This window comes from Mandrillus leucophaeus, unplaced genomic scaffold, assembly GCF_000951045.1.
Source record: "Mandrillus leucophaeus isolate KB7577 unplaced genomic scaffold, Mleu.le_1.0 Scaffold27, whole genome shotgun sequence".
Classification (NCBI taxonomy): Eukaryota; Metazoa; Chordata; class Mammalia; order Primates; family Cercopithecidae; genus Mandrillus; species Mandrillus leucophaeus.
In genome coordinates, this window is record NW_012102809.1 from 4,321,995 (window position 1) to 4,336,195 (window position 14,201).

A 14,201-nucleotide genomic window follows, 5' to 3' on the forward strand; every position below is an offset into this window, starting at 1 on the left:
GCTTGGTTGATATTGAAGGATCTTCTGGGCATCACGGAGAGTAAGGTGCAGTAAAGAATCATCAGAAGTACCACATATTCTTATTTTTCAATTTTCCACATAGTGTCAACTAGTGCAGCCAGTGACTTAACATTTCATGCATGTATGGGAAGAACACAAATGATATAACAGCTATAGAAAATTGTATCTGGTTTTGAGTTTTCTTTTTTTTCTCTTTTGTTTTGAGATAGGGTCTCATTCTGTCCCAGACTAAAGTGCAGAGTACAGTAATTAGTGAGATCATGGCTCACTGCAGCCTTGAATTCCTGTGCTCAAGTGATCTTCCTGTCTCAGCCTACCAAGTAGCTGGGACTACAAACACAAGCCACTACACCGGGCCTTTTTTTTTTTTTTCTTTTTCTGAATGTTATTTTGAATCAAGATACTTTGGTCTCATGTTTCAGCTATGTTGGATTTACATAAGTGATAGTAAGAGTTTATTTAATTTGGAGTAAAATGCTTTTATTAAATTATATCTGGTGTTACCCTTTTGTGTTTAAAAGAAGTGCTTTAAATGTCTGACAAGTGGGTAAACTGTTCACGTTGCCTCTTTAATTTCAGAGTGCTCGTCTTCGGGCCGCTGGCATTGGAAAAGATTTCAAAGAGAATCCCAACCTCAGAGATAACTGGACCGATGCAGAAGGCTATTATCGTAAGTTCACATTTTATATTAACTTTACAGTTCATTGTAACACTTTGCAAAAAAGCATGCTGCTTGATGCAATCACAGATTATTGGAGAACTCTGAAAAATCACATCACAGTGCCATCCTTAAAAAGTGTAGCACATCCAACAGCTGCATGAACTGATGTGTATTCTGTAAGCAGCCCAGAGGCATCACAAATGGAGGTGAGGTAAAGTCTTGATGTACAACCTAAATCTATTCAAAGTTATTTTCAGCCATGAGATAGTCTTCCAGAAGGAAGGGGTACGTCACTTACTCGTCTTGATCTGAAACCAAGAAAAACAACAAACAGAAAACTTTGGATGCCAGTCTTGCAGTATTTGTCATGCAGGACTACAATTAGAAAAACTTACTCAGTGTTAAAATTGTCAGCAGTTGATAGGACAACAGAAACTCTTCTAGTGATCTGAAGTGGGCATGCAGCTTCTAACCACACTCTGATAGAGTGATCAGTGGAGGCATGGCTTTGATTCTTCATTGTGTCTAGGAAACCAACTAGTAGAGATTTAACACAATTTTAAAGTGACTGCACTGTGTTTCCTCCTTTCTGATTCTATTTATTATAGTCAGAATTCTAATTTTTTAATTTGCTTTTTTAGGTGTGAACATAGGTGAAGTCCTAGATAAACGTTACAATGTGTATGGCTACACTGGGCAAGGTGTATTCAGTAATGTTGTACGAGCCAGAGATAATGCAAGAGCCAACCAAGAAGTGGCTGTAAAGATCATCAGAAACAATGAGCTCATGTAAGTTCAGAAGACGTGGGAGGAAACCTGTAACAGTACAGATATTACAGATGAACATGTTTTCAAACTATTTTTTTAAAGTGATACATGATACAATGTGTAAAACAAGTATTGCAATTATAAAGTAATGGAAACAGTTGTGTTTGACTGGATTTTAAAATTATAGCCATATGTTATATGTACTAGAACAATAGACTGATTATTTTTCATTCATTTCAGTGCATTGTAGTACCTACTATATGCACTGATAACAACTTAAACTCCTCTCTGTTGCCTGTCTTATGCCATCCTTTGCTTTATTTGAAGACGAGTAGAGAAATGAAAAGATCATACTGATTAGCTGTCACTAAGGTGACTTGCAAAAGAGTGAAAATTTATCCAAGTGATGAGAATCTGTCTTTTTTTAATTTGTTCCTGTTTTCCTCCAGTAGAATAGTTAATTGCCATACCTGTATGTTTTAATTCCACACACTGAGCTGGTATTAAAATGAACTTAATGTTTTTGAAATGTTAGAAATAAGTGTTAAGTTTAGGTTGCCCTAGGCTTAGAAAGGGCCTTGTTTTGATGGGAAGCCCCAACTTCTGTATTTAGCCGCTCACCATAAAATGTAGCTTGTTGACAAATTGTAACAGGAATTTCCTCAGATAACCAAGTGTTAAAATTTGATAATGCGTCCATTACTACATTCTGTTTTGGTTGGTTTTTTGCTTTTATTTTTTTTTTGAGACGGGGGTTTTGCTCTGTCACCCAGGCTGGAGTGCAGTGCCATGATCTCGGCTCACTGCAACCTCTGCCTCCTGGGTTCAAGGGATTTTCTTTCCTCAGCCTCCCGAGTAGCTGGGATTACAGGTAGCTGCCACCATGCCCAGCTAATTTTTATATTTTCAGTAGAGACAGGGTTTTGCCACATTGGCCAGGCTGGTCTTGAGTTCCTGACCTCAAGTGATCCACCTGCCTCGGCCTCCCAAAGTGCTGAGATCACAGGCGTGAGCCTCTGCACCCAGTCGATTATTGCATTCTTAAAGGAACCAAGACTAGTGTGCAATGTGGTTTCATTTTTGTTAAAAATAATGTCAAGATGTGGGTTATTTTTTTTATTGATTTTTTTTTTTTTTTTTTTTTTTTACGATGGAGTTTTGCTCTTGTTGCCCAGGCTGGCGTGCAATGGTGTGATCTCAGCTCAACTGCAAACCCTCCATCTTCCAGATTCAAGCACTTCTGCCTCAGCCTCCCAAGTAGCTGGGATTATAGGCGCCTGCCACCACCGTTGGCTAATTTTTGTATTTTTAGTAGAGACAGGGTTTTGCCATGTTGACCAGGCTGATCTTGAACTCCTGACCTCAAGTGATCCATCCGCCTCCGCCTCCCAAAGTGCTGGGATTACAGGCATGAGCCACTGCGCCTGTCCTGTTTTGAGATAAAATATACAATATTGATATTCCTTCAGGCAAAATCAAAATTTTTAAAAAATCAAAATAAAGATGGATTTGTTCCTCAGTGTTTCTGTTTTGTGCATTGATTATTTTGGAAATTAACTATGATAATGATAGTTGACTAAATACAAAGTATTATGTGAATGATATATAGAGACATCATTTCTCAGTAGATTTATTAGTACTTAAAAATAAGCAGACTCCTCCCACACATCACCTGATCATCAGACTGGGGCTAGCAAATATATTATGTAGTGCTCCTAAATTCTATATATATTCAATTTTAACCCAATTTTTTTTTTTTTTTTTTTAGGCAAAAGACTGGTTTAAAAGAACTAGAGTTCTTGAAAAAACTTAATGATGCTGATCCTGATGACAAATTTCATTGTCTGCGACTCTTCAGGCACTTCTATCACAAACAGCATCTTTGTCTCGTATTCGAGCCTCTAAGGTACAATGTCAAAACCTATGCATTACATTGAAAATTTAACTTCTTCATCTTTACCATCCCATTTTGGATAAATGCTGTGACAGATTTTCTGGGTATTTGATTTATTTTATCCACAAAGCTCTGGTTTTGTTGTTTAATTTTTGGTTAACAGCTGGTCTTTGTTGTTGTTGTTGAGACAGTCTCACTCTGTTGCTCAGCCTGGAGTACAGTGGTGCAGTCTTGGCTCACTGCAGCCTCCGCCTCCTGAGTTCAAGTGATTCTCGTGCCTCAGCCACCCAAATAGCTGGGATTACAGGTGCACACCACTACACCCGGCTAATTTTTGTATTTTTAGTACAGACAGGGTTTCACCATCTTGGCCCGGCTGGTCTTGAACTCCTGACCTCAATTGATCTTCCCACTTTGGCCTCCCAGAGTGTTGGTGTTACAGGTGTGAGCCATCGTAATCCCAGCTAGTCTTTTGAATCATGAATCTACAAACATTAGTTGACTATGCTGTACACCAGACACTACTCTCATGGAGCCCATAGGTCAACAGAGAGAGTCTCTTAAAATGAAATATTTCAAGGAATTTTTATCTTCAACAGTATGGCTTTGTTGTGTTTTCAAATGTGAATCTATTCTGAAATCTAAATGGGAGTTTTACCTTGCCTATCTTTCTTCCTACTTATTTAGAAAATTGAATTTATTGGGAAACTGTGTTATATACATACAATTTGATACGCTCTCCTTTCAGTATAAAATAATTTATCAAATGTGGGGACGGCTCTTAGGTATTTTTATTGTTTGTATTCTGCACTTGATTGTACTTTACGCTTGCAAATGTTTTTGCCTTTTTATATTTCCATTTTGCATTTTAACTCCTATTTTGTTTTTTGTGTTTTATTTTCTCCTAAAAGTATGAACTTACGAGAGGTGTTAAAAAAATATGGTAAAGATGTTGGTCTTCATATTAAAGCTGTAAGATCCTATAGTCAGCAGTTGTTCCTGGCATTGAAACTCCTTAAAAGATGCAATATCCTACATGCAGATATCAAGCCAGACAATATCCTGGTAAGTCAAACAGTCAAGCTGTCCTGTACATCTTATACATCCATATCACTTCTTACTAGCAATATGATTATTATGAGAAATGACAGAAGCATAGTTCAGTATATTAATAACCTATTTCAAGTGACTAATAATTTTTATCTTTCTTGGAAATCGGACAGTGAAATTTTATTGACAAGTATGAAGAAAAAGGAAATGTGCAGTTGTCCCTTTTTTTCTCTTTTGATTGATGGATTTAAAGGATGCACCAATCCTGGAATTCTTTAATGTAGTAATAATGAGTTTCTTCTGTTATCTTAAAAAAATGCTGCACATGTTGCTGTTTTGAAATAAAGAGTGTTCCTACTCTTCTGTTTGCTAATTTTATAGCTCCCTAAGCTGTGGCTCCTGGGGGCCCAAACACAATAAAGCTCAGTTGTGGTTAGGTATTCTATTTAAAGGCATCGCTTTTGAAGTTTTTTTATTTTATTTTTAAACTTTTAAGTTCAGGGGTACATGTGCAGGCTTGTTACACAGGTAAACTTGTGTCATGGAGGGTTTGTAGCCATTTTTCCTGATTCTCCCACCTCTCACCCTCCAGCCTCTGACGGACCCCAGTGTGTATCGTTCCCCTGTGTGTCCGTGTGTTCTCACCTTTTGCAATCTTCATCCTCTTCCACTAATGACCTCTGGTGGTAATGTGCAGATTTCACAATGTATATGTTTTTTTTTGTTTGTTTGTTTTTGGGTTTTTTTTTTGGTTTTTTTGTTTTGTTTTTTTGAGACAGAGTCTCGCTCTGTCGCCCAGGCTGGAGTGCAGTGGCCGGATCTCAGCTCACTGCAAGCTCCGCCTCCCGGGTTTACACCATTCTCCTGCCTCAGCCTCCCCAGTAGCTGGGACTACAGGCGCCCGCCACCTCGCCCGGCTATTTTTTTGTATTTTTTAGTAGAGACGGGGTTTCACCGTGTTAGCCAGGATGGTCTCGATCTCCTGACCTTGTGATCCGCCCATCTCGGCCTCCCAAAGTGCTGGGATTACAGGCTTGAGCCACCGCGCCCGGCCGTATATGTTTTTGAAATTTTGAAATACATACATATTATCATAGTGATGGGATTAATGTACACACACACTCCTCCCCTCCCCGGCCCCATTACTTCACCCTCTTTTGTGGCCTTCAGTTTGGGTCGTGTTCACAAATTGGAGAATTCCAGCTTATCTTCTGGTAACATTCTGCATTTCATTTTTTTAAAACGGGTTCTTTTTATCAGCTCTCCTACAGTTGATGCCTAGGAGAGATCCTAAAGACTAATAGGGTGTTCTTTATTGGGAACTGTTGAAGCTATAACAAAATAAATACTTTTTATTTTTTCTTTTGTTTTGTTTTGAGGCAAGGTCTTGTTCTGACACCCAGGCTAGAGTGCAGTGATGCCATAGTGGCTCACTGTAACCTCGAACTCCTAGGCCCAAGCAGTTCTCCTGCCTCAGCCTCCCCAGTAGCTGGGACTACCCACAGGCATATGCTACTACGACTGCCTAATTAAAAAAAATTTTTTTAGAGATGAGTTCTTGCTATATTGTCCTGGCTGGTCTCAAACCCCTGGGCTCAAGCAGTCCTCCTGCTGCAGCCTCCCAAAGTGCTGGGATTATAGGTGTGAGCTACCATACTTGGCCAAAATAAATTCTTTAAAAAATGGTGATCTCATTGAAGTTTAAGGACTTTTTATCAATAACTAAGCTCTTTAATTCATATTTCTCTTTTTGTTTTTTCTTAATATCTTAAAACATTTCCTTCCAGACAGCCACATTAGTAGTGAGGTGCATTCCATTTTTATATTTGGTCTGAATTATTATTGTATTGTATGTCTAATGTAACTTGGAGTTAAGGGAGCTGAGTAATTACATTGAAATGGTAAGTGCATTAAAAATGAATTGTAAATTTCTGTGGCCAATTTCATAGTTGATTTTTACCTCAATTTTTTTTTTCTTTTTTTATGAGACGGAGTCTCACTCTGTCACCAGGCTTGAGTGCAGTGGCGCGATCTTGGCTCACTGCAACCTCCGACTCCCTGGTTCAAGCGATTCTCATGCCTCAGCCTCCCAAGTAGCTGGGATTATAGGCAGATGCCACCACGCCTGGCTAATTTTTGTATTTTAGTAGAGACAGAGTTTCACCATGTTGGCCAGGATGGTCTTGATTTCCTTAACCTCGTGATCCGCCCGCCTTGGCCTCCCAAAGTGCCGGGATTACAAGCGTGAGCCACCATGCCTGGCCGATTTTTTGTTTTTTAATTGTGAAATACATGGTTCATGTCAAAGAATATACAAAACATGTACAATTTAAAAGGTCATTTACAGTGAGCATCTTTGTAACCATTGTGGAGGTTAAAGAATAACACATTTACCAGTGTCATAGAAGAAGCTCTTGTTTTTAAAAGCTAATGCTTAACTAGTATAGGTTTTCACATACATTTAAGAAATGTTTTCCCTTCTTCCTGGGGAAGGGAAAAATAGACCTCAGTGACGGAGCTGATTTTTGTTAATGGAAGTCCAAAGCCTTTGGCTCGTGATTTCAGGCATCAGTGTGGTTTTTAAATACCACATTCCTCATGGCAGGAGTAGAAGTTGTGTAGCAAACTGAAGTGCATATGAGTATGGATACCCTGCTGTTATTTAAGGCATTTTAGCCAGCCCAAGAGTTCCACTGATAAGATTCTAATTTTAAAATGTTTCTTAAGTTTTCTGTGGGTATTGAAACTGCTTAAGTAGCTGAATTCAGCTTATACTTTAAAAAGTTTTAAAAGAACTTTTCTATTTTAAGTTGCTTTTCTGATTCCCAAGACGAAAAGAATGGTAATCAATGTGGGAGTTAAAAATAATCATTTCTGTTCCTATTAATAGCTTAACTCTGGGTATCATTTATAATAGTCCAATCTCCCCACAGAGACTGCCTAAGGCTAAAGTGTTATGCTGCTTTGGGGTGGGAGCAGTAGGCCAAGTTCAAGTCCCAACTCGGAATTTGTATGTGTCTCTTTTGAAGGGGGGAAGGGACTCTGGAATATGAATTATCTTCACTTGTTAATCCTGAACATGCTTCTGACTCATGAGTGGCAGCAGTCATGGGAGCAACTCCAGCCTTTCTCAGCAGATGTCACTATTACTGTGTATGTTGAAGTATTTACAAAGGAAAAAAGGAACAAATGACTAATATAGAGTTCGTGTTTATCAGTTTTGCCAGATATGTTTAACATTTTCTTGACTAATACCTTCTTTATATTTAAGGGCTAATATTTTTTAGACTTGAAGTGATTGCTAAGTTTGGGATGATATGGCAGCTTCGGGTGAAGAATGTTTTGTTTTTGTCCAAGTTTAATCTGAATCACCCTTCTGCTTTCGTTGCCATCGTAATTCTCTGGCAACTGAAAGTTAACTTAAATATGAGTCCTTAGTAATAAAACTTTATTCAGGTATTCAGGGTCTTTTTAGAAGATGCATTGCTTCATAAAATTACCCCACCCTTTTAAAAATGCAGTTGTTAAAATCAATGTACTTTGTGTGGTATCCATGTCCTCACTGAAAACAGTTTCTACTCATTGTAATGAATATTTGATACATATTAACTTTTCATAGGAAATTGAATTAAAAATAAATAGAAAAGGAACTTTTAAATGAGTGTCTTTGTTGTCAGTATTGGAATTAATATAACTTTTCAAAGCCAATAATTTTTATTTATTTGTATTAATTATTCCTGGCTTGAATTAAATTCCGTTGAAAAAATGTTTTGCAGGTTAATGAATCAAAAACTATTTTAAAGCTTTGCGATTTTGGGTCGGCTTCACATGTTGCGGATAATGACATAACACCTTATCTTGTCAGTAGATTTTATCGTGCTCCTGAAATCAGTAAGTTTCTTAATGTTCTTTGACCTGGGCCATCATATGTGGTGGAAACCGCATACTTAATGTCTAAGCACTGTTTTCCATCACACTTCAGCAGCTGCACGAGTTCATTCCTGAGGAAGGGAACCGTAGCAAGTTCATCCTCCTCAGGTGGAATGAAGGTAGTTGTGACAGGAGTCTTGATCATGTCGGGCAAGAGTAGCAAAACAGTTGTGGAAAATCCTCGACTTTAGAAGACTGCTCTTGATTATTCAAGGTCTGATTATCACATTTATGGATTGTATGGGACCTTTGTTTTTTCCTGTTGCCTTGGTTGAGGCTGATTAGCACCTCCACCAAAGGTGAAATGAGAAAAGAGAAGAAATACATATTTTCTTTTGCCCTTTAAGTTCCTCCCCCACACCTCCATTTTTTAAGGTTTTTAAGTTTGAGTCTCTATTAAGAATTAGTGGGAAAGAACACAAAACTAATTGTCAAACTAAGGCATTAAGATTGTGATTATAGTCCAAGCTAAGGTAGCCCCTCATTAGTGGAAATAAAATTAATAGTAGTCAGTTTTCCTTGTCCTCATATATTAAAACTTTGATTTTGTTTTCAGTTATAGGTAAAAGCTATGACTATGGCATTGATATGTGGTCTGTAGGTTGTACCTTATACGAACTCTATACTGGAAAAATTTTATTTCCTGGCAAAACCAATAACCATATGCTGAAGCTTGCGATGGATCTCAAAGGAAAGATGCCAAATAAGGTAAGACATTAGCATGAGCTTCTTTAAGGTCTTAGTTTCTTATAAACTGACAGACTGCTGACATTTGCTCACCACTGGTGAACTATAAAACAGCAATTTCAGAAAGGTGGGTAGATGGCTATCATGATTTCTTAGGGTCTTTCCCTTTTCTGGTGTTTCAATTAGTGGTTCTAATCAGCTGAGAGCTAAGGATAAGAGAACTTTTTCAATGATGGACAGAGAGCAGCAATATTTTGGGAATGCACCTTTATTGGTAAAAGTTTCAAAATGTTTGGAAGATAGAATGGAAAAAGATGTAGATCGAGTTAGGTTAAATATAAGAAAGTGCTTAGTGGTCAGAGAATGAATAGGTGAATATTGGATATTGTAAGAGGAACTTGATGTTAATTAATTAATTAAAGATTGGAGGTTATTTGAGAAAGGTACCAAGAAAATGTATTTAATATCTTTCTAACTCACCCTTGATACTTCAGCTATAGTACTAGTTTCTGTTTAACATGAAGCAAGAATTTAAGCATTTGTTAAAGTGTCTGAGGGCCATAACTTAGCTTTTTATTTTATTATTATTTTTGGTTTTTTTGGAGAAGGAGTCTTGCTCTGTTACTCAGGCTGGAGTGCAGTGGGGCAATCTTGGCTCACTGCAGGCTCCGCCTCCCGGGTTCACACTATTCTCCTGCCTCAGCCTCCCGAGTAGCTGGGACTACAGGCGCCCACCACTACACCCGGCTAATTTTTTGTATTTTTGGTAGAGATGGGGTTTCACAGTGTTAGCCAGGATGGTCTCGATCTCCTGACCTTGTGATCCGTCTGCCTCAGCCTCCCAAAGTGTATATAGGCCACCGCACCCTGCCATAACTTAGCTTTTTAAGATTTCAGCCTATTTGCTGAATTTCTAAAAGATTTACACGTTTTTCGTAAAGGTCAGAAGCCTGTATGGCTTTTAATTTTTTTTTTTTTTTTTTTTGAGACTGGATCTTGCTCTGTGTCCCAGACTGGAGTATAGTTATAGCTCACTGCAGCCTCGAACCAAACCCCTGGGCTCAAGCAATTCTCCTGCCTCAGTCTCCAGTGTAGCGGGAACTACAGGCATGTGCCACCACACCCAGCTAATTTATTTAATAATTTTTTTGTGGAGGTGGAGTTCTGCTACGTTGACCAGGCTGATTTTTACATATTGTCCAAATTCTATTATGTTGGACTTTTTTTAGAATAAGTTACATAAAAATGAGCTATGTTGGTATTAATTGTAATGAAGTCTGACCTGTATCATATTAGGGCTGTTGGAACGTAATTTGTAAAGTGGCATTAGGTTACCTAACTGCCAAGGAGAAAAAGAACCTTAGTTCTGTAATATTTTTAGGAACAAATAATTTAAAGTCTTTGTTGACTCTCCAATTTTAAATAGTGAAAGCACAATTTGATGTTATAATTGTTTTAAGTCGCTGCCTGGACAAATATAATTTCATGTTATTAAGTAGTTTTAGGTAGACCATTTGTATTTGCTTTTCCAAAGATTTTAATGAATTCCTGGGATCAAGGGAATCTGAGATCAAACAAACCTACAGAGACTAAATACTTACTTGACTTATTGTATTTTAAATTGTTAGTAGGTCAGACTGTTTCATAATAGTTCAAAACCCAAGTTTTTGTTTTGTTTTGTAGATGATTCGAAAAGGTGTGTTCAAAGATCAGCATTTTGATCAAAATCTCAACTTCATGTACATAGAAGTTGATAAAGTAACAGAGAGGGTAAGTGTTTTAAATGCAGCATTCAGTAGTTATTTTATTGTTAATTAATTGAGTACTAAGTCATACTAGGTGCTGGTGAATTTAAAAAAAAAAAAAACACACACACAAAAGTAACTATTTCCTTTTTGCTGTTGACCAATTCCTAAATAAAACACATTAGGCCATGGAAAAGATGAAGGGATTTTAAACTGTTTTTCTAGCATAATGAATTTGTTTTTATTTTAGGTCATATTTAGGCCCTCGTCACATCTTCTTTGGATTACTTTCTTGGTCTGGCTTCCCATCCAGCTTTCTTACTGCTGCTGGAGTGATGTTTCTGAAAACAAATCTGATCATGTTCCTGTCCCTGCCTAGAAACCTTTGTTGGCTCCCTGTTACCTTTGAAATAATAAAATTTAAGTTCCTCAGAATGACAAATCCAACATCCTTCTTCGATTTTCAAACCTCTCTTTGGTACACTCAGAACCCCCACCCTTCCACATTTGGCCAGAAGGCATGCTGGTTCAGACCTTCCTGCCTTTGCTAACAGACCTCCCTGAGCTTAGTCATTTCCTGTGCTGCCTCACCCCCAACCCCCTAAAAAATTTATCTTCAAGCCTCAGCTGAAATACACATTCTGTATGAGCCTTTCGAAAACTCCCAGATTGAAGTAATGATTTCCTTTTTTTGGTCCCATTATTATGTCGTATGTCCCTGTCTTTGCTGGAGCACTTAATAACACTTCATGGTATCAACTTATTCGCATGTCTGTCACTTACCACTTCAGGGTAGAGAAAGTACAATGCAAACAGCAAATGCTTATTGTTAGTTTTCATTGCTAACTTGGAGTTGACCTTTTTTTTTTTTTTTTTTTGAGACTGAGTCTCGCTCTCTGTCATCCAGGCTGGAGTGCAGTGGCACGATCTTGCCTCACTGCAACCTCTGCCTCCCGGGTTCAAGCAATTCTCATGCCTCAGCCTCCTGAGTAGCTGGGATTACAGTTGTTTGCCACTATGCCTGGCTAATTTTTGTATTTTTAGTAGAGACAGGTTTTGCCATGTTGCCCAGGCGGTCTCAAATTCCTGGGTTCAAGCGATCCACCTACCTTGGGCTTCCAAAGTGCTGGGATTGCGTGAACCACCGCACCCGGCCCAGAGTTGACGTCAACTTTTTCATTTAATTTTTTTGGTTACCTTTTAAAAAGATGTAGAGCATAGAGGAAACCACAGCAAAGTTTTAAATGAATAGATGATGATGATACACAGTCATGCATCGCATAACCACAGCATACACGCACACACACCTAGGTACGTAGTATGGCCTTTTGCTTCTAGACCTGAACCGTAAGTTGGTGGACTGAATACTATAGGCACTTTCGTAAGTGGTAAGTGTATGTGTGTTATCTAAACATAGAAAAAGGAGAGCAAAAATACGGTATTCCAATCTAAGGGACCACTGTCATATATGCAATCTGTCATTGTCCAAAATGTTGTTATGCACTATGTATATTTTTTTAATATATGTATATTTTTAATATTTTTTATAGACTGACCCCAAAACAATCTGATTTAAGTTATATATGCTTAGTAACTTATTTAGAGATACGCATTTTAAAAATTATTTTTAGGAGAAAGTTACTGTTATGAGCACCATTAATCCAACTAAGGACCTGTTGGCTGACTTGATTGGGTGCCAGAGACTTCCTGAAGACCAACGTAAGAAAGTACACCAGCTAAAGGACTTGTTGGACCAGATTCTGATGTTGGACCCAGCTAAACGAATTAGCATCAACCAGGCCCTACAGCATGCCTTCATCCAGGAAAAAATTTAAACAAGATGAAGAAACTCCAAGGGTTTGAGTAAATACAAAGACTGAAGAAATTTCACAGCAGTTTATTAATGTATATAAACTTATAAATATTTCTCCAGCAAATTTGAGGAAGCATGATATATTTGAATTAACACCAAGGGTGATATTTCTTTTAGAAATGTTAGTTAATCTGTTTTGTGTCTTACGTGAAATTTCACTGTAGAACTGTTTTAAATTGCCAAGACTGCACAAAATTACAGTGCTAATGTATATGGTTGCAGTTCACATAAAGACAAAAGCATCTGTTATAAAATGAGTAGTAATATTGGGTGGTTGATTTGTTTTTAGCAGACTTGGCTTCATTTTGGTCTTGAGATAAAATGGCCAGCATAAATGCTGTTTATATTCACGTTTTCCTAGGTATGTGTGTGCAGGCCACAGCAGCATGCCCTTGGTGTAGTCAGTGCCGAAAGGGGTCTGTTCCTTCTTGAGCCTGCCTGCAGGGATGGTCTCCTTTTAAAGCAGGTTGTGTGCAGCATTCAGTACACTGAAGGTAAGCTAAACCATCAACATCTCTGGTGTTTTAAGATGTTATTTTATTGGAACAACTGACAAATGAGGGATGTTAGCTTTGTGGCAGAATTCCCTGCATGTGTGATAACTGATCTTGTTTTATTTTTTGGCATTGCAACTGTGGCATAGTTACAATTTCTGTTTGTTCATCACATTTAAAATTGGAAGAGAACGCGCTTGATGGATAGAGCGCCTTCAGTGTACTGTTTCTTATTAACTTTACTTTTTTAAAATCAACTTGCTATAGACTTTATATACATTTTGTTAAATATAGTTCCTAGTGACATAGAAACAATGCGTAGTTTTCATTTACTAATTACAGATGTTGAGGCCTAATTCTGAAAGTCCTCATATTTAAAGGCTAGATAGACAACGTAATGAAATTTTTAACTATTTGTATGTCATTTTGAAAGTGTACTGCTTTACGGTAAAAGTGTTTTTCATGTGTTCATTGTTTTCATTATTTGTGATCATGTTGTCTTTCAATACAGGCATAAACCTTCCACTCTTGAACAAAGCAGCTGCTTTTTAAAAGCGGTAATTGCTTCTTTACCTTTTATTTCTTTTGTAAATGAAGCTTTTCTTTAAGAATGTGACTTTAAAGTGTTGTCTATTGCATAAAACAGTTGACACTCACTTATTGTAAAGTGAAGATTGTTCTACTGCATGTGAAGTGGGCCATGCAGATTCCTGTATGTTCTCAGTATGCATCACTAGATAATAAAGTCTTTTGTGAACAAGGCATTTGTAGCCATTTTTAAAAGTTTTTGTCTTCAGTGCTGGTAAGTCAGGTAAACCATAAATAGTTATTAAAAGCAACCTTTTGTTTTTTTCCTGAAAGTTTTTAATTGAAAGTATTATTAGTTAAAGATGTAAACCTAGCCAAAATTATCAGTTTATTAATAATTAGGATCCTAATTATTTCAAAAAATCCTACAAATATTGTCAGCTTTCAGTGTAGTGAGATTATTCCTGTAGGTTATGGGGTATAATTCAGGATTTAACTAATGTTTCTGCTATTTTCTCACTTTTCCTTTTGATGGTGCGGAAAGAGAAAA

General features: G+C 37.5%; 1 protein-coding gene across 1 annotated transcript in view; it reads left to right on the forward strand.

The window, feature by feature from the left end:
• PRPF4B (pre-mRNA processing factor 4B) overlaps positions 1-13,887 on the forward strand; it is a 42,909-nt gene extending 29,022 nt beyond the window's left edge. Inside the window, exons 8-15 of the mRNA XM_011984573.1 lie at positions 601-691; positions 1,324-1,471; positions 3,219-3,356; positions 4,256-4,409; positions 8,171-8,285; positions 8,881-9,032; positions 10,695-10,781; positions 12,388-13,887. Of these exons, the coding sequence (XP_011839963.1) occupies positions 601-691; positions 1,324-1,471; positions 3,219-3,356; positions 4,256-4,409; positions 8,171-8,285; positions 8,881-9,032; positions 10,695-10,781; positions 12,388-12,591 (1,089 nt within the window). The 3' untranslated portion in view covers positions 12,592-13,887. The remainder of the gene's footprint in view (positions 1-600; positions 692-1,323; positions 1,472-3,218; positions 3,357-4,255; positions 4,410-8,170; positions 8,286-8,880; positions 9,033-10,694; positions 10,782-12,387) is intronic.
• The last annotated feature ends 314 nt before the right edge of the window (positions 13,888-14,201 follow it).